The sequence below is a fragment of the Protopterus annectens genome, chromosome 2.part0 (genome assembly GCF_019279795.1).
Source record: "Protopterus annectens isolate FY-2018-M chromosome 2.part0, PAN1.0, whole genome shotgun sequence".
Taxonomy (NCBI): domain Eukaryota; kingdom Metazoa; phylum Chordata; order Ceratodontiformes; family Protopteridae; genus Protopterus; species Protopterus annectens.
The window spans coordinates 1177724714-1177745699 of NC_056728.1; the positions used below are offsets into that span (position 1 = coordinate 1177724714).

The 20986-nt window shown below is 37.2% G+C and overlaps 1 protein-coding gene across 1 annotated transcript in view; it reads right to left on the reverse strand.

Annotated features, from left to right (window-relative positions):
• GRID2 (glutamate ionotropic receptor delta type subunit 2) overlaps nucleotides 1-20986 on the reverse strand; it is a 4699489-nt gene that overhangs the window by 893360 nt on the left and 3785143 nt on the right. The window contains exon 13 of the mRNA XM_044061387.1: nucleotides 731-926. Coding sequence (XP_043917322.1) covers nucleotides 731-926 — 196 coding nt within the window. The remainder of the gene's footprint in view (nucleotides 1-730; nucleotides 927-20986) is intronic.

Sequence of the window (20986 nt, forward strand, 5' to 3'; positions counted from 1 at the left end):
TCCACGTTATGAGAGGTGGTGTCCCACAGTCTTGGGTTAGAAGGTTGAGAGCCATGTTGGCCAGACATATCAATTCAAGTACCTACTGTGACTATAAAACCAAACAAAGTTTGACCTTCTCAACCACTGGCACTGCTTTATGCCATATAAGACATCACCGTTTCCTTGTGAGCATAATGTGAATTTTCCATGTTGATATGCAACAAAACTTGCTGCAATGGTCTTCACTGTTCTTTGAGAAAACAGAGCAGTTTCAAAGGCAATTGCTTCATGGAACGATCTGAAATGTACTGTTTTGTAGTAAAAACAGCCTTAACAGTTTTAGCACTAGAGATGAGTAAAATTAATTGATAAACTAGCAATACAATACTGCAAAAGCACTTTGTTGAGTAAATGAATCACATTACAAATGAGGAGAAAACTGGTATGCATACATATGTATACAAACATTGAGAAATGCAGTTACAAATTCACATTGTATTAAAACTAGAAATATTTTAGTGTGAGGTATTCCAGGGCATTAATCATACCAGTTTCTACATTGTTGTGAAATGAATTCACACTTTCTTTGTATACCACAAATTTTACACCAAGTCAAATAACCAGATTAAAATGTAAAATGCTGTACAACAAATGGCATCTGTATCTTTGTAGTCAGTCCCTATGTTTATTTTTTGACAGATATCTGCACAGTATCCTACATTTACTATAGTGATAAAATGTACAGTACCCGCCGAATGCCTTCTTGAGAGTCCTCCACATTGTTCTCTGACCCGTTACTTCTGTTAATCATCTTCCACATTTGGGAGTACATAGTGTCTCTCTCAAAGGGATTCATCCCCTTCAGACGGACATGATCATATACAGCTGAGTCTAACACAGTTCCGTAGGGAATATCAGTCTGCTTTGAAAGATCCTGAAGAGACCTTGGTAATTGAAAAATAGAGAAACACACAAAAAAATCAATGCAGCATTTTGTTTTCACAGAAAACAGCTTAGAGCTACAATAATGATGCATCTGAATACAATATCGTTAGAAAAATGTTATAAATACAGACTAAATTTGAAAGAAATATATTAAAGACAAAGGATCTAAATATACTGTATTCAGTGTTAAATCTTAATGAAGGAAAATAATCACATTTGCATTTTGAATTAATTTTCATGAAAATCAGTATTGCTCTGGAGAAACTGAGGATTTAGTTTCTCATTGAATACTTTTAAGATTATACTTCCTAATGCCCTGTAAAAATATAGAGGTATTCATTGTTCCTACAGAGATCACAAATGTGCTTGAAAAATATGAATTCTGCAATGGGATAGTATTTGCTTCAAGAAGACACACTGTAAATTGTATATTTGTGTGCCTGATTCTTAACTAGGTCAACTTATTGCAGATTCTACATGAGAGGCTTATGGGCCAATGATGCTCTACATGCATGGTAAATATATACAATGGTGAAAACTTTGAAGGAGATTGTAAACAGTAACATCTGTACTGGTTGAACAAGAAAGGAAGATGATTGCAGAAATGGACCCTATGTTTTGTTGATATAATTCACAGGCTTGTTTCATCCTTAGCCTATATACTTTCAAATGCACATATACATAGGTTTAGAAAACAATGTTTCTAGTCTGTAACATCTGACCTCTAATTGTAAATGTATCTTTAATTGTCTCTGTGTTTGTGACTGTTAATTTCCCTTTGATGTAATTGGCAATTAAAATGATTTTGACCAATGACAACAAAAGAGTACAAGGGTGTCAGTGTGTCAGTCTGTTACTCTTCTGAAGTTGGCACCTAACAGAGTTGTAAAACAAATCCTTGGCAGCTTATAAAATATAAAAAAATGCTTCTTAATTTACAGTCTACTTGAACTAATGTAAGACTGAGCATTTAAACAGAAACTAATCACATTGAATTTCTGTTTTCCATCTTTTCTGTGTGCTCATGAGTTAGATTATATTCCCTTAAGCAAATGCAACACAAACTACTATAAGTGAGACTTTTGAACTGATTCGTACATAGACAGTATAAATTCAGCAAACTTGGGTGCATACCCACTATTCCAAAGGTAAGGATTTTTTAGGAAGGGGATTGATACCTTCAGCTATCTATAATTGCCAATACCCCATTGTTTCTTGTCTTTCTTCTCTTCTACTCTGCCCGATAGATCTGCTTCTGCTAGATAGAACCCATCAGCCATCACTACTTCTTGCATAACAGGCCATCGTACCATATAAGTGTACAGAAGACTGGGGAATCCCGGCATGGTATTACTATTACGGCTGGAAGGATGTTGCTGGAGTTGTTATATCTGGTTGAGAACACGCAATGATTTTAGTATGCAGGCACAACTTAATCCATGCATATAACAAATGCTAATAGAGACTATTCAGCCTGTCAACCTAAACTATTACCCACAAAGACCCACTCTTCCAAATATCCAACACCACATAACTACTGTGGCCACTTCCCCAAATCAAGTACAGGGCAATCCAAATAATTTTGAAATGGCATATATTAACATTAATAGTATTAACAATAAATAAGCTATCATGGAGAATTGGTTACATACAGAGAAACTCCAAATACTTTGTATAACAGAAACTTGGCTAACAGATAACTAATGCAGCTCCTAGTACATTCAGTCTCTATATACTCCTTACTATAATAACAGACAAGTCAAAAAGTAAAAAGGTAGGGTCGCTACACTAATTCATAATAACTTATCAACCACTATTAAACAGATTAGTATGACTCACAGTAATAGAAAATGTATTTATAACTGGATCCAAGTAAATGCAGTTGTTTACTACTAACATATCAAACTAGATTTCGTAATCAGTAACTTTCCACCTTTCTAGTATATCCATAGCTGAGCTGCCTTTTCTTTTCATTATTTTAATTGGCTAGAAATTGCATATAATATTACAGTACCTTTTTTGTGTTATATCTCTCCGAGTCTATTTCTAATACATGTTTGACATGGTATAAATGTATGCAGGCTATATACATGCTCTGTTTCTAAGTAATGTTTATGTAAGTTATTGTACAATGTTTCTCTCGTGAATATACACTTAAATATATTTTGTATTCCTTCTGACATCATACAACTGTATATTATGTATATGTTAAAACAAATGACAAATATGGAGATTTTCTCCTCAAGGCTCAGCTGAAAAAAAGATTTATCCTAGTCAAACTTTCCTGGTAAACAAAGATAAATAAATATATAATAAATAAAACAGAACTAGGAGGTCAGACTAACATTTGCATGTGGTCTGCATCCTCCCTCCCCAGTTAACATCCTTCAACAACTGCTCATTAAAATGTTCCCTTCAGATATTCCATTCAGTATTAATGCCAGCAATATACTCCTATACCCAGTAAATAAAATGATTTTACACTAAAAACCTTGAACAAATAGTCAAAAAAAACCTATAAAACCAAATCACTTAACAGGTAAAAGTTCCACTGTTGAGCTTGCTATCTGCAACATAAACCTCAGTATCTTCCCCAACAACAGACGTGGTCACTACCTGGTATCTTCAAAATGTCCCTTTAAAACAAAGAAACAGCAAACCCATATTACTACATATAGACTTTAATGAGCACCCATAAACTTCTATAGACTTGTCTCCAGTCTTCATTGAGACAGACCATAATAATGCTCTGAATTTCTAACTAGAAAAATGGGGTTCCTATCACATGGTTGAACTTGTACAAGTTCAAACCTTATATGGTCAAGACCATAAGTTCGAACTTGTACAAGTTTGAGCGTTTCAACGGAAATCTCCCTAAGGGGAGGTTTCCGTTCTGTTGAATGAGGCGTGATCTTGGAGTTGGTATATTTAAGTAGCGGGATGTGTGACAGGTACAGCCCCTCATGTGGGGGGTGCATGCTTACAACAGTTTATTTTGTTTTTCCTTCGTTTTTTTTTTTTTTTTTTTTTTTATTCATAGTCGAAGTTTTGTAACTTCGAATGGAATGGTTCATACATTTCATGTTCGAATTTATAAAACTTCGACTATGTGATATAGACCCAGAAAAATTAACCTTCATACAAGATGCAATTAAGTGTCCCTGGTTCAAATGTAATACAAATAATTATACCGAATGAAACAAATATTGGTAAGCTTGATAACAACAGCAAACTAATATGCTGATGGACAACACATAACCTGTATTAAGAAAAAAATTAAAGATAGCTACCAATGACACAAAAGCCTCCAACTTTAGAAAAAAAAGTAAAAAGCACAAGCAGGAAATACAAAACACTTCTGGAATAAACTCAAACATTTCATACGCTATATTACAATTTCCCTAAAGTTGTCCTTGTTTGAATCTACAACCAGAAGTTCTTCAATGACTACAGACATCTTCTCATGGAAACAATTCAGGATATAATCAATGCCTGTCCCTGAACCATCTGATCTATCTTTTATAATACAGCACAGTCCTCCCAGACTCAACCCTCTAATGTCAATATAATGGCTTCTTTCATTCCCACTTTCAGACAAACCACTAAAGTAAATCAAAAAGCTCTAATTAACATGAAATCTAACAGCAGTGCAAGTTTCTCTTAACTGTACCCCAAATTTCTGAAAATGGCAGCACTTATATAGCTGGCTCCCTATCGCATACATTCAGCCTTTGACTTTTTACTGGAATATTATTCAGGTTTGTTGTCATTATCCTTTTTCCTATATCATCTCACCCCAAGGATAGTAAAGTCTAAAGACCAATAGTCAACTTATGCCCCCTTACAAAAATATTTGAGAAACTTATCTAGAGACAAATCTTGGTACATGTTAACAAATACTGGCTACTCAGTGACCAGCAGCATGAATGCCATAACTCCTATGAGAAATCCTGAGGATTCTCCCCATATTTATTGACCTTCTAAATAACAGATATAATGGTACTGCAAGTTCATGGTGAAGTATTCTCAGGTCATTATTACTAATTCAGTCTCCTCTCTGTACTTTGTTTGGATCCAGTTTGTATAGTTTATTTTCAGTATAATCCAGTTTGATTTTAGTATCTGAGGTTAACTGGATGTCACTAGGATAATTTATCCCCCCTTAAAACTTTGCAAATACATCTATAATCTGTTGTATCTGACAATAAATTTCTGAATCTACACAAGGTTTATCAATTTGCATGTCTTTACCCTTGCTACAACTTATGTAGGTATAAAATGGTTTCCTATTGTGCTCAGTATCTTTATATAAAGTTTTTCAATTATTTTTTTTTTATTTTGTATCACACTGTGTTTAATGTGTCTGTCAACCTTGTTTATTTCAGTTTTCAAAATGCAGTTCAACCTATTTTCTACTTCTTATATTTTTGTCTCAATATCTTCTTATGAAATTATATCATCTAGAAGTTGTGTGAGTGGATTCTGATGTTAAACATTTTTTTCATTATTATTTTGCATTCAAACAGTTTCTATTTCCAAATTTTCCATGTTCCTACTGCAGTTATTCCACTGAACATGCCACTCCAATTAACTTTACACAGTGACTGTTTTGTTTACATATAATCTGTTTTAACCTTCTGTGCATTGGTTCTGATTTCAGTTTGGAAGAATCACAGCAACAAATTAACCTTTATAACCTTTATAACCCCATGATCACTGCACATCAATGGTGGTAAAACTTGACATGAAGCAACAATGTGTAGCATGTTGTGTTCCCTTGCAGGCTTTTTTTAATTCTAGCTCTTCTCTTTCTACTTGAAAGAAATTTTGTGGAGGAAGTAATATGTTTGGTAAAGATAAGATGCATTTATTTCACCAGTGCAATAGGGTTACTAATAGTATGCTTGCTAAATTGGTAAGTTTGTTTTAGTAATGATGTGGGGGGTAATATTATTGGGCAAAAGTCCAAAAGTAAGTTAAAATGCCTTCTTTGTAATGCTAGTAGATTGAACAAAAGTTTCTAGAACTAGACATTAGAGCATTGAATGGAAATTATGATATTTATTACCAAAACGTGGTGACATGAGATTAACTGCCCTTTACGATAAGACGTATATAGGGATCATCAATAAAGTAAGAGTATATAAGATTAGCGGAGGAATGTCTGTACATGTTATTTACTCAACTATTGTTTTGAACTTAAATACTGAATAAATCTACCAGGGAAACTAATATTTTATATGTACTTTGGATCAAAGATTCTATTGTCACATTGAGCCTGAGTTACCTGATTCTGATCACATTTGTGTTTGTTGGAATTGGGGTTTTGTTAAAGATAAATTTATCAATTCCTCTTCTTCTTTCGACTTTTCCCGGTTAGGGGTCGCCACAGCAGATCACCTGTCTGCTCATGATTGGCAGTGGTGTTTTATGGTGTTGAGTTGCCAGCTCGGCGCCCAACCTTCCACAGAAGGCACACACATGCACACCTAGGGCCAATTTAGAGTGTCCAATCCACCTACTGCATGTCTTTGGGATGTGGGAGGAAACCGGAGCACCCGAAGGAAACCCACGCGACCACGGGGAGGACATGCAGACTCCACACAGAAGGCACCTGAGCCGAGAATCAAACCGGAGAACCTCTTGCTGTGAGGCGGCAACGCTAACCGCTGCACCACCGTGGCCACCTAAAGATAAATTTATTAATAGTGTTCTTAAATATAAAACATTATCAGGCAGGGAATTAATTAAATGGGATTGGCATGGGAGGGTGCCCTAATGGTTAAAGTGTTTGCCTTACAAACACAAGGTGCAGGGTTTGAGTCTCACAAGGGATAATAACTGGCTAGGCTTTAAATGGCTCGCAAGGGCAGTTAGCTTAGTACTAATCTATGAATCTCTATGAAACATAGAGAATACAGCTATTTCTGACTTTTGGGATATATTTTATCAGAAGGTTTATTCCTTAAATTTTGTACCTCATGGAGGGGGAATAAGAAATTTTAAGAAGAAAAAACTTGGTGGATATACAGATGGAAAGGATTAATATGAGAAATTAACATTTGTGGAGGTTGATCAAGTGCACACCAAATGAATTCAGTAGGCAGAAGTAGTGGAAATTCAGGATGTGTTGTATGATAGACCAGAATATTAGGAAAGACTATGAGTAAAATTTGATTTCTCACACTGTAGATAATAGCAATATTCTTTTTAATCATCCTAAGTGTTATAGAAAATCATATGATGCTAAAATTACTGTGATGAAGGATAATAATTTAATATCTGATCCTAACTGATTAACATCCGGGAAACATAAAGTGTGAGGAAGTGTGATCAAAATGAATCTCATTTACAACTGGTTGCTATGGTATAGCAGACAAACATAACAATACTAATACCAGCATGTGCTCAGGTCCCATGAGAGTTATTTCTTTTCTTCCTTTACTGCAAAGTGGTTCAATATATACATCTCTTCAGTTGTGCTACAGTTTCATTTACTATAACTGACATTACTATCTTTGAAAGGCATTTCATTAGAAATAATAATATTATGCAACTATAAGAATACCTGAATAGTTTGTACTGTGCTTGTGGTCACAGTTCTTTTAAATAGTGATCCTAGCATTCACATCAAAGTTGTCCCTCTAACCTCTGGTACATGTTTTTTGTGATGTTCATGAGCATTAGTTTGGCAGTTAGCATAGATAATTAAGAATATGATCTATTAACAATCTGCCCTTGTACTCTAGGATTTGATTCTCACACACTCCTTTTATCTGCTGTGGGACATCATGTAACCAGACAGTAGTCTGTGCTGATTTAGGCTCTTCAGTGGTCTCCTGAACCACATATTATTAACAACCAATTAAAAACTACACCACATTTATGTCTCACTGGTTCTGTGCTTCAGAAGTACCATATCAAATAGAAAAACACTTAAAGAGGTGAGTGAGGATAGTGTGTGATCACAGGTTGTCAGACAACATCAGAGAGAAGATACAAAATACATGCCCTACAACTGTTACTATGGCAACAGTTTGGTAAACTAAGATCCCATATCATGAAAAACAGACTACATTTAAGAAACTTTTCTCAGCCTCCTAACGTGGCACCTTATAAGCATATATTTAACATGAGAAGTTTCCCTGCTATAAAAAACACATTTGCCTGGTTTAGCTAGGGTATAACTATTCCAGGCTCCACAAAGTCTCCTCTTCAATTTTTCCCTTGGAACTAGAACAATTTTCAACTGAAGCACTACAGAAGGACAAGGCTCTCTATACAATCTTATCAGCTATTCAGTAAAACAGTTTACTGTACCTATCCAGTCATGTCCAAAGGGCAGTTTCAGGTGTACTCTCCAGTCCAACTGGTGAATCTAGGCATTTTGAGGCAATGTTACAACTGCCTCATGTACACAGACAACCCTCTCCTCCTACCACCAAACACTAATACATGCGAGAGATGCAATTATACAGTCAAACTGGAGGCTAAGCTCTCTCAACCCAAGACTGGATCAGAAAGTCAAGAGGAGAAGGGAAATACTGGCATCACACCACCAGTCTCACATATACCCATTAAACCAGCACCGGCAAAAAACACACGTAAATGCACAAAAACATACTCAGAGGCTCTAAATAAAAATCTGCAAAAGCAACAGAGCCCTACAAAGCAGACATCCAAGCAACCTCCATCCCCCAATACAAACCATTAAACACATACTTCACAAAACCAGTGGGACATGCAATCACAGCCCTCAAGGCAAAATAACATACCCAACATACTAGTAATAGGTGACTTTATAGTCAGGGACACTGACGTCCCACTCACTAGGCTGAATAAGGAGAAGGTTACTGTTAGCTGCCTGTCGGGTGCCAGGATCTGCGACATAACACAAGCACTCAGGTCACTCCAGAACAAGCACAAATATGACTCTGTCATTATCCATGTTGGTGTGAATGACCTGAGCCATACCTCCCTGGACTACATGAAAAGAGACATGGAAGAGTTCTCTGATCACGTAGCCCAGTCCGGTATGACCCTGACCCTGAGTAGCATCCTGCCCTCATCAAGAATGATACCACGGTAGAAAGAAATAATTATCAATTTCAACAATTGGTTAAGTTTCTGGTGTCATTCAATGGGGATCCAGTGTCTGTCTGCCTGGGATGACATGCTCGACAAGTCACGCTGCTTCACTAGAGACGGCTTGCACCTGTCACCGTTAGACTTTCGAATACTGGCTAAGGCTCTTGCCACCCCCATAGTGCCTTTTTTACGCAAGGCTCAAAAGACAAACCCACCACCGTAAATAGCACAAGTAACAAAAATCTGAGGGTAATACTACTCAATGCCAGAAGTCTAAACCTCAAAATGCAAGCACTCAAGGCACTCCTCAGTATGGAGAAAATCGATATATGGGCAGTAACAGAAACCTGGTTTAAGGCTCCAGAGAGCACCTCAGCACTACCAGGCTACAACTCATACCATACATTTCGGCCACAGAACCCGGACCGAAATACAAAAGGTGGGGGAGTATCCATATTCATCAAGGATACCCACACCTCCAGGTTAATGGCACAGTATGTTACTTCAGAGATTATCCATGTGCAACTAACAACAGGCAAAACTGCAATTCAAATTGTAGCTTGCTACAGATCACCCACCATGTCCCAGGCCCCCCATTCTGCATTTCTGGAAACAATGAGTAGCATAAAGTTCCTACCAAACACCCTAATATAGGGTGATTTCAACTACCCAAACATTAACTGGGAGAACTACTCAAGTACTGACTCCCTTGCCCAACATTTCCTAGAATTTATAAACTCAAATGCCTTGGAACAACTGGTCAACACTCCCACCAGAGGTGACAACATATTGGACCTGGTCGTCACCAACATGGGCGACCGGTGTTCCACACCATAGGAGGTCAACCCCTCACTGCTTAGGTCTGACCATAAACAAATCACTTTGGATATCCACATTCTGCATCCATCCCCAGACAGGGAAACCACCATGAAAAACTTTTCGAAAGCAAATTTCACGTTACTTAAGACGGAGGTGGAAAGTTTCAAAGCCCCCATGCTAAAGGATAATGCTGTCCAAGCTGCAAAATCCTTTACTAATGCATTCTATGGGTACCTACAAGAATGCATGGATCATGCTATCCCAAGCAAAACCAAGAGTCATTCCTCCAAGAAAAGGAAACCAGTCTGGTGAACCCCTGCCATAAAGAAGCCATCCAATAGAAGGAGGAAACTAGTACAGAAAAGAATAAAATCCCAAAAAGGGAAGACATCCCTGATCAGTATCAACAAGAAACTACAGTCCCTCATAAAATAGTCCAAGCCGAGCTTTGAAAGAAAACTTGCCAAGGACTCCAAAGATAACCACAAGGCATTCTTTAGCTATGTCAATAATCTAAGTGGCAATGCTCAGATCTGATCGGAGTTAGTGTAGAATGGCACAAAATACACTGAAACAACCGATATTGCCAACATCCTGGCAGACAGGTTCAGTGCAAACTTCACCCCCCTCTCACCCCCAAACGGGCCCATAACCATACCAGAAGAATGTAGAGCCCCTGAAATCACAGACACTCTGGTTAAAATAGCCCTCTCCAAAGCCAAAAACACAGCATCAATGGGACTGGACGGTGTCCCAGGCTGCATCATACACAAGCTCAAAGACGAACTAACCCCTCACCTAAACACACTGTTCAAACTCAGTCTCTCCACGGGCTACGTACCCATAGAGTGGTGCACAGCCAAGGTTATTCTGCTCCACAAAGGAGCCACAACAGACCCAGGAAACTATCACCCTATAAGCCTGACTAGCTTGGTCTGCAAGGCTATGGAGTGCATCATCATGTAACTCATTAACAGAGACATTGGGAACCTCCAAACACTGGACCCAACCCAATTTGGCTTTGTTAAGGGCAGATAATGCCTCCTAAACCTGGTGGACTTCTTTGAGACAGTTACCAAGGCTATAGATGAGGGAAAGGGGTACACACAGCCTACCTAGACCTCGCAAAGGCCTTAGACACCATTCCCCATTCTGGTATTATAGACAAGCTCACCAGCCTGAACATAAACCCCTATGTCACAAGATGGGTTGCAAATTGGCTTACTGACAGAACCCACATGGTGAGAGTTGCAGGAGCTAGGTCTGACTCTAAACCGGTTACAAGTGGCGTTCCCAAGGGCTCAGTCCTAGGACCCCTCCTGTTCAGCATATACTTCTCAGAGGTGCAGACAAGCACAGGAGGACTATGGCTCACCAAGTTCGCAGACAACTGCAAATTAGGGGCTATAATTGATTCACCGGCTGACACAGACAGCCTCCAAAAGGGTCTCACTGAGATGGATACCTGGTGTCAAAATCATGGCCTCAAGCTAAATGACAAAAAGTGCATAGTTATTCCCATTGGAAATAACAAAGTACCTACAAACTACCACATAGGTGGTAGTCGCCTAAATATGGAAAACGTAATAAGGGATCTGGGGACACAAGTAGATAGTAATCTCTCCTTTGATAATCAAATTGCCAAAGTGGTAAGAAAATCCTTCTATGTGGCCCATCAAATCACAAAAGGGTTTGCATCCAGATCAAAAGAGGTGATTGTGTCCCTCTACTCATCACTCATCAGACCCATCATAGAGTACAACGCCCCATTTGGGCTGTACCTTACAAGACAGCTGCAACAGCTGGAAAGATCACAGAAGTACCTCACCAAGAGGATCACTGGCCTCAAACAGATGCCCTATGCAGCTCAATTGAAGAAACTCCAGCTGTACTCAGTTGTACACCGCCTGCTCAGAGGTGATCTCTGCCTGACATACAAGGCCATGTCCAATGCAGAATTGATGGACATGCGCCACCTAAAGAAAACCTTATCCCCTCGAACCACACGCTCGAGGGATCTAAACTTCACCACAACAATAAATAGGATGAGCTGGGGGGAATATATTCATGTTCCTGAGACTTCCCATGCTTTGGAACAAGATTCCAATCTACTTTAGGCAGAGCTCCTCACTAGCACTCTTCAAGAGAAACCTTGACGAGTGGATGGGAAACAGAAAGTTTACCCTGGGGATCACTTCAGTGGCTCTGCTGGACAGAGGCACAGGGAATTAATCTAAGGGAGCGGTGAAAGCCAACACATTTTGGCTAGGCTTATAAATGCCTTCAGGCAGATAGCCTAGTACCTACCTATGAACCTATGAATCTATGAACCTTATGTAACGTATGTATGAATATTTGTATTTTATGTATTTCTTAGCTTACATTGCCTGGTGAGTAAATAATAAATAAATAAAATAAATCTAATTGCAGTTATCATTACCAACTCAGTTCATTATTAACCGTTACTTTCTAGTGATAACAGTCCATACTGTTACTCATCTTAGTTATGCAAAATGAGTTAAAGCTAATGTAATTCAACAGTGTGAGGAAAGATATTTTGTTTCTAAAATAGAGCAAAATGAGTTTGAAAGGCAATTCTTTAATGTAAAATCAAATATAGTTAGAATAAGGCTTGCAGAGTCAAAAAAATTATATCCTATTTAGAGAACATTTGCATTACTATTAAGTACAGAGTCAGCATAACTTGTTTAAATATATTAAAGTGCCTTAATTCAGAGAAATTAACTAAATGATGTTTTCTCACTACAAAGCCTGGGGGTTTCAGCTTTAATTCTAATGACTGGAAAAAAGAACATACATTTTAAACAGTTTTAACAGAATACATTAATATGTAGCAAATTCTAATTATGAGTAGATATACAATACAGAGGAAACCTATCAGGGATTTATTAAGAACATTTAGTCGTGGGAAGGGAAAGCTCAGTTACTTTGTAAGTACTAATATTGCTGCTTCCTACAATTAGCCATGTTCAATAGTAATTATCAAGTACATTATCAGGAGAAATGACAAAATGGCTCAGTTCTCATTAAACACACAGAAAATTATTATAATTTTTACTATGAATAAGAAATGTCATCCACATACAAACAGTGTTATATACTGCAAGGTTTTCTACATCAGCCCTGATGTTATGTTTAGCAAGTGCGGAATTTTATTAATTCTTTCTTTATGAATAAAAAACAGGAATAAGACAAACAGTACATAAAGTCAGGAAAGATTGTTAACAGGCTAAACACAACATGCAGCATGAAAAGGGCAAGCTTATAAAAAAGTATTGAAGACGCTGTGCATCCAGCATGGAAAACTGGAATAAAAAAGTTCAGTTGTTTTAATGTAAGACTGGTAGAGGGCTTGCTTATCTGAAAGGAATGAGCTTACACTATGATGAAGGAAGGCAGTCTATAGTTTTAACAGCTCCCATTTTAAGAATGTTCTTTTAATTTGTTCTTCAGAACTGCAGAATTTCACTTTGAGGTACAAAAGTGTTACTCCCTCTTACATGCCTGGTGGCCTAGATGCTTTCTTACGCTGCATCTGTATGTGGCAAGTAAGGCAACTCTTGAATTTTAAAATCAGTTTTCAGAGACGTGCAAATGCCTATTTAGAGCTTGCTAATGTAGCCTTAAGGATATAAATCTACCAGTATAAGCTTGCTGAATACAAAACAAAACTCTCTCCTGATCATACCTCTCAAATGTTCAGATTTTTGCAGAATATCCAGATTTTTGCCTCATATTTTTGGTCTGTTTCAAATAAAGTTATGGTTTTCTGGCAAATTATTGGTAACCTGGTTTATTGGCAAATTATTGGTAAAAATAATTATGTGAAAATCCTGGATAAATTATAAATTCCCCTCTGACTGGAAAAAGCACAGAGAACTTAGAAACCAGACAAAAAACACATTGCTAAGGATAAAAAGGAATTTTACTTCAACCCTCCTACAGGTCTAAGATCTAATCCCAAAACATTCTGGAATTAAATCAACGAAATATTACATCCCGGTAAAGCTTCCTCCCCCAATCTCCACCCAAATAGTACACCTGAAGACACTGCCACTATCTTTAATACCTTCTTTATAGAATCTGTTACAAAGATAGTTAAAACAAATCCCCCCTAGCTAAAGACACCAATCACTCTGTCCTACCTTCAAGTTCCAACTTCTCTAAACCCTTTCCTTTCCAACCTGCATCTATTACTTATATTTAATCTTTACTCTCTAAATTAAAACCATGTTCCACTTCTGTTGATAATATTCCTACCTTCTTCCTCCAGCTAGCAGATGATACACTTGCCTTTCCTGTATCTATCTTGATTAACCTCTCTATCGCTGAGTCTAAAGTTCCATCTATCTGGAAAGAATTTTACACACTACCTATCTACAAAGGAGGAAATTCCTATGACATCTCTAACTTTAGACCTACAGCCATCCTATCATGCCTCTTGAAAATACTTGAAAAGTACATGCACAAGCAAACACTGCAATATTTATTACAAGAAGATCTACTTATTCCTACTCAGTGTGGATTCCACCCAAAACACAGTACAACTACTGCCCTGATCTCCTTTACTAACACTATCACTGGCTCGTGATAACAACAAACGTGTCTCCTGTCTATTCCTAGACCTTTCTAAAGCTTTTGATACTGTCTCACATTCTCTACTTTTGACTAAACTGGCTAATCTTAACTTCTCTCCTGCTACTGTCACTTGGTTTTCCAGCTATCTGTCTGATCGATCACAATCAGTGAAATGGCTCTCAGTACTCTCCCCCTCCCTCCCCATAAAAATGGGTATACCCCAAGGTTCCATCTTGGGTCCACTGCTATTTAATATTTTTACAAATGTACTCTATACTTCCTGCTCTCACTCATCTGTTGTACAATATGCAGATGACTCTACAGTAATTACTATCTCTGACTCTCTCTCTGGTGTCATCTCTCAACTCAAGCTGATTTTACATCAGTGGAAACCTGGATCACCAGCAACCAACTAATCCTAAACCCTAAAAAAAAAAAAAAAAAAGCCTTCTTTTTCTCCCCAAAACTCTTACCCATCTTAAATCTATTTTTACTATACTGTCTCTCAATAATACTCCAATAGTAGCTGAAACCAGCACCAAACTCTTAGGTGTCACTATAGACAATTAACTTAAATTTGACTTGCACATTAATAACTGCATCAGGAAGACCCATCAAAAATTAGGCCTCCTTTACAGAAACAGAACGTTTCTCACCAACAAAGATAAGCAGCCCTATTTCATACCCATCTACTACCCAGTCTTCTATACAGTTATCAAATATTCACAAACCTTAACAACACACTCCTATCAAAATTTAACTCAACCTATAACAAGATAGCCAGATTCTCTGCCCAACACACTTATAAACATCATCACTGTGTCACACTTAAACACTTAAAGTGGCTGGAACTACCCAATCTGCTGCTTCTCTCTCAGTTTCAGATTATACATTCTACATTATATCGACCTTTCTACTGCCCTAGCCTATCCTCTTTTATATCCCACTAAACTCCAGCTATATCACTCCACAGCTCTGACCAAGACTTACTACATATTCACAAACCTAGGACTAAAATGGGTAGCAGCCTTTAAAGCTATCATCCTATCACTGCCTGGAACAAGCTTTCTCTTCAAATTAAACTAATAACTCAACCCAAACAATTTAAAGCAGCTGCAAAGGAACACTAAAAAACACTCTGGTCCTGCCTCTGTGCACATCCTCCATAAACTGTCCCCCAACACATAAACTGCTAACTAATTGACCACTACCCCTAACTTTAAGGTCCACTTTTTCCTGCTATAACACTTTTATCCTATTTCACCTTGCCTACCAGTCTCTGACAAACTTACTCTTTCTGTCCCTCAGCTTAACTCCTACATATCTTCCCTCAATTTCACCTCCTGTAGGTAACTAATATTTTTATTGAACTGATACTCTAGGACTGTAAGAATATGTCTATTTCTCACATTACCTGCATTATTGATTACTTATAAATATTTGTAAATTGTATAATGTTGTAAATACCAGCAAAAATTGTATTTGCCTCTGTAATTGTTTTTACTTGTATTGTATAATATTCTGGAGCTTTTCTCCCCAGGCCTCCGCTGAAAAAGGGCTATTTTGCAGATCAGTTGGATTTCTTCTGGTCAACAAGTGTAAATTAATAAATAATAATAAATCTTTGAGGATTGAAGTCATAAAATATTGGCAGATATTTGAGTTATAGAAATTCTATTCTTCAGAATATTCCTGCTAGTGCAAACAAGTTATTCTATCAACTTTCTAAGTCTGTAAGAGCAATATTTTAAAAATGTGTCCCTATTTCTGGGCCTTTGTCCCTCCATTATTTAATGCTTTGTCCTGATTTCTTGCTCTAAGAGTTTGAGACGTATGCTCCTGATCCACAGAGCAATCAATTCACCTATAATTTAGGAATCATTCTTAGCTCTGTGTGAAATGTTATATTAAAAATGAAACCAAACCAAAAAAAAAAACAAAAAAAACAGCAAATCCATTTATATTGATCACAGCAATATCATTTTTTTTTCTGGAAAAATTTTATTTTTTTTCCTTACCATGACCCAAGGTATACAATGGCATGGCCGAAGTATTTCTACTATTGAGAGGCATAGATATTGCATATTATTTTGCAAAGATACTTAATATGACCAGATAGTGGTTTTACATATACCATCCAATGTAGTAATTCTAACAAACGGTGTTGAAGTAAAAACAGCTGTGACGGACTGATCTTTTCTAATGGACTGAATGTTTCCCAAACTTATCAGTTTGAAAACCATCTCAATAGGCATTATTTGAAACTTTTCTGTCTTCATGACTTCTAGCAAACTAGGTAAAGAGCTGATCATCTTTTTGTATGGACTGAATTCTGCCACCGTAATACTTGAGATACTTATGTACATCTAAACAACTAGGATGTCTGTTGATAATACTGGGCAAATAAAAGAAGTGAGTGTTGTGCCTCATTTTCATTCATTTCGGTGATTACCTTAGCCAAGAAAGCAGGGTTAATCATTTAAGAAAGCATTGCCTGGAAAAATAGAAGGCTTCATCAAACAAGCCTGTAGATATTCTTTTGGGAAAAAATAACAACCACAGTAAACACGATTTTCAAGGGTAGCAAATCTTCAACTTTGTAAAAACAGTCAGTTCAACCAGTAGTAAATGAAGTTTCAACTGGACTTCTGAAAGGGGCTGAAGAATGAAGATACCTCTGACACTTAAGTTAACCTTAACAGGATAATAATAAAGGCCTTTATCAAACATTTCTAAGAGTTACCATAAATCATGTGGTGCTACGTCAAAAAGACCTTAAATTCCATTCCACAGCCTAAACAGAATGCTTCTTGCAATTAAACTTTTTTTTTAGTCTTTTGAGGATAGGTGGTCTCTCAGAGGCTGTTAAAATAGAAATGATCCTGTATGAAGAAAGCTTCTGATATGATAACCAATGGATCTGAAACAACCACTTTATGTATTGAGTTTGTGGATGTCTGGATGTCTCTTGCCATGTCGGTGGGTTAATAATCTCAGATAAGAAAAGAAGGTTAAAGTGAATATCTACAAGCTCAAATTAATAGTGGAATATAATTTGCCTGGGCCAAATTGATTCTGTCAAAATGACCTTTACTGCAGAAATGTTTCTGCTTTGAATACATTTCACCATGAGAAGAAATGCTTGCAAAGGACAGAGAAAACTTTGAGGTCGGTGTCTAAACAAACCTCCCTGAATTTGTGAAAGACAGGCTGAAAATACGCTAAAAGCTAATGCTGACCTGGGAGGAAAGCAAACTCCCGGATTGGACATTCCCATCTTTTGAAGAGTTTTTTTTGTCTGTTGACATGATGTATGACTACCCTTGAGGCATTAAAGAATAGTGCCTCAGTATGTCTACCAAGCATTTCCCCTCACCTGAAATGTGAGCATTTGAAATTAAATAATTGTGTCTAAAAGGTCATTCCTATACAGCCATCAATACCCTGTATAAAGAGCAGTAGTTAGATTCCCTGCTTAACAAAACATCACTACAATGTCTGAATGGAAAGAAATACATCCTTTAGGAAGAAAGTCCTGGAAAGTAAGGACGAGATAAACAATGATGTGCATGCATGACTCCTGGTTGATCTAGATTCCTTGGTCTGATAGTCCCTCACAGTATGCTTATCACATAAGAAGTCAAGCAGTGGAAGGCTACAGTGCCTTCCACACATTTAGATCAACATCGGCACAGAGAGGGGTAAAGGTGGAGGTGTCTTGATCTGCATTAGCACCAAGTACAACTCTAGGGTGGTAAAAACTGGATGATGCCCTGGAATTCATCCATGTCTAAGTCTCCACAGACAAAATTCTTTACCATGTCTTGGTGAGCTACAGTTTGTCTTCTGTGCTCACAGCTCTTATGTAGACCTACTAGAGGCACTCATCATCCGACCAAATATCCTATTCATTGAAGACTTTAATGAGGGCTCTATAGATTGGGAAGCATACACTGCCTCTAACTCACAGGCATAATGTTTCTGGTACTTTATCAACACAAACACCGTGGACTGGAAAGTGTGCACTCCAACAAAAGGATGAAAGATATTGGACCTAGTACTCACAAACATGGAAGAGTGTTGCACCCCACCATGTCATGTCCTTATTAGTAAGGTCAGACCAAAAAAGATGTCTCCCGCAAAATAAAAATCAACCTGGAAAACCCAACTATATCCTGTTAAACAACAGTTTGTTCAAATTCATGGCTTCCCCAAAACCCAAGATCACAGCTATGCATTCAGAATTATTTACAGAAATCAGGTACAAACATGTAAATGGCTGCAGTGAGGCTGCCATACCTACCAGAAGTAAGCCCATATATCACACTATAAATAAACTCCACTGCTGAATTCCTCACTTTAACAAGCTATATAACAAAAGAAAAAAGTCATGGCCAAAATCAGAAAAATAACTCTTACAGTGACAAGAGCTCTTTGACTCAAATAAACAAGAAACTAAGAGGTCTAATAAAGTTCAACAAGGCCAGTTATGAGTTCTTGATAGCCTCCCAGACTAAGGACAATCACAAGGTCTTCTTCAACTATGTCACAAACCTTAACGGTATCACCCTCGACTATCAATGGGGAGCAGGTCCTAGTGGTGCTCACTAAGGCCAAAAAACACTGCTTCAGTGGGCCATCAAAAAAATCTCTGGTTACCTCCTTAAACAGGACATTAGAAGATCACTTGAGGAAGTCTTCAACTACAGCCTCAAAACAGGTTGCTTGTAAGCATGTACATTTGTGAAGCTGTGTCATTTATTCAGTAAACTTAGATTCTGACTGTGTTTATGCAGTAGAAATATAGTCACACTGCTTTATTCGGCCTGAAAAAAATCTTCAAAGAAACAGATTTCTGCCCATGCGTTAAACAAGGTATACCATCTAGTTAGTTTGTCAGGGAAAGAAATACTGTAAAGGATGAAACCTGGCTCCCACAGTCAAAAGGTCAGCCCATCCTTGTCCATTCCCATCAAGTGATCTTCACCCTCTGGATCAAATATCAGTGTCCTCATTACTTAACATGTATCTCTAGCTTTTGCAATAGTCTGTTGAACTCTTGAACCATGTTACCATGACTCTCAACCTTTCTCAGTGGCATTAGTTCCTTAATCTTGTAATATTTAATTCCTAATATTGTTGACGACAATTATTTTGCTGATAATGATCAGGCTGTGTGCATCTTGTTCAGTATAGCATAGACTACAACAATGTGTTACATCTCCTATTGTCAGCTGGTCTTGACAGCTTCAATCATTATTTCATTGCCCCTTTCATGAAGGCGTATATTTTGATCACTATGGAAAGGCAATGTTGCTTTAAGAACAAGCAAAACATAATCACTCTGGTGACTGAGGAAATGTGTTGGATTTACTGATATTAAACTAAATCTAAGCACTTTTATTTAAAGCTAAATGTAGCTGTGTCTTCTGATAAACTCTGCTACTGTGGATAGCATGACATTATGCTTCGCAGGTTATTTTTTTAAGTCATCAATGGCTTCAACATGACAAAACAATATCCAGATATACCTTATAAATCTTGGTCTAGAATAGACGCCTTCCTAATCTCTCAGTTCTTTCTGTCGTATAAGTTAAAATACAGCATTTCACCTAGATCTATCTCAGATCATTCTAAAATTAATATATTCATAAACCTACTAAATTTCAGCCAAAACATATCTTATTTTAATAAGTGGACTTTAAACCCAAAAATTATTCAGAAACAAGAAGTAGCTAAAGAGATAAACAGTATGCTCAGTTAGATGAAGAAATCATAATTACTCCAATACCGTATGATAAGCAATGGAAAGCTGCAAAAGCAGTTATTAGAGGTGTCATAATTCCAAAATCTGCCTGGTTTAAGAAAAAATATAACGATACCAAAACCACATTAGAATCGCAAATTGCATCAGCAGAACTACAATTACAACAAAAATATTCAAAAGAATTAGAGGAAAAATGTATGGAATGGCAAAAACAGCTACATAAGCATTATTTAGAAAATGTTACTTTTTTAGAAAGCAGGTCTTTATATCAATGCCCAGAATTGGCTCAAACACCCTCAAGATTTCTAGCCAGGCTAATAAATATTAAGAGTGGCCCACCAAAAAATTAAAGAATTACATTATGAAGGACATAAATTTCAGGAAAACCAAGATATATTAAATGTATTTGAGAACATATATAAAAGGCTGTACAACATGCACTTACCACCCTCACAAATTTAATGAGTTCATTCAAAATTTTAAATTTCCACAAGTTACACAAGAACAACAAAAACTTTTAGGGGCACCACTACACCTAACAAGGATAAAAGAAGCAATAAAAAAATCTCAAGCCAGGTAAATCTCCAGGACCTGACGGATTTACCTATGAATTTTATAAAATATTCTCAGAACCGGTCTCTAAAATCCTACTTAAAGTATATAACTATATAATACAACATGAGATAGACTTATATATAAATAATTCTAAGACCATCCTTCTACTTAAACTGAATTCTGTCCTGACAGGTCCCACTAATTATAGACCAATAGCCCTCATAAATACTG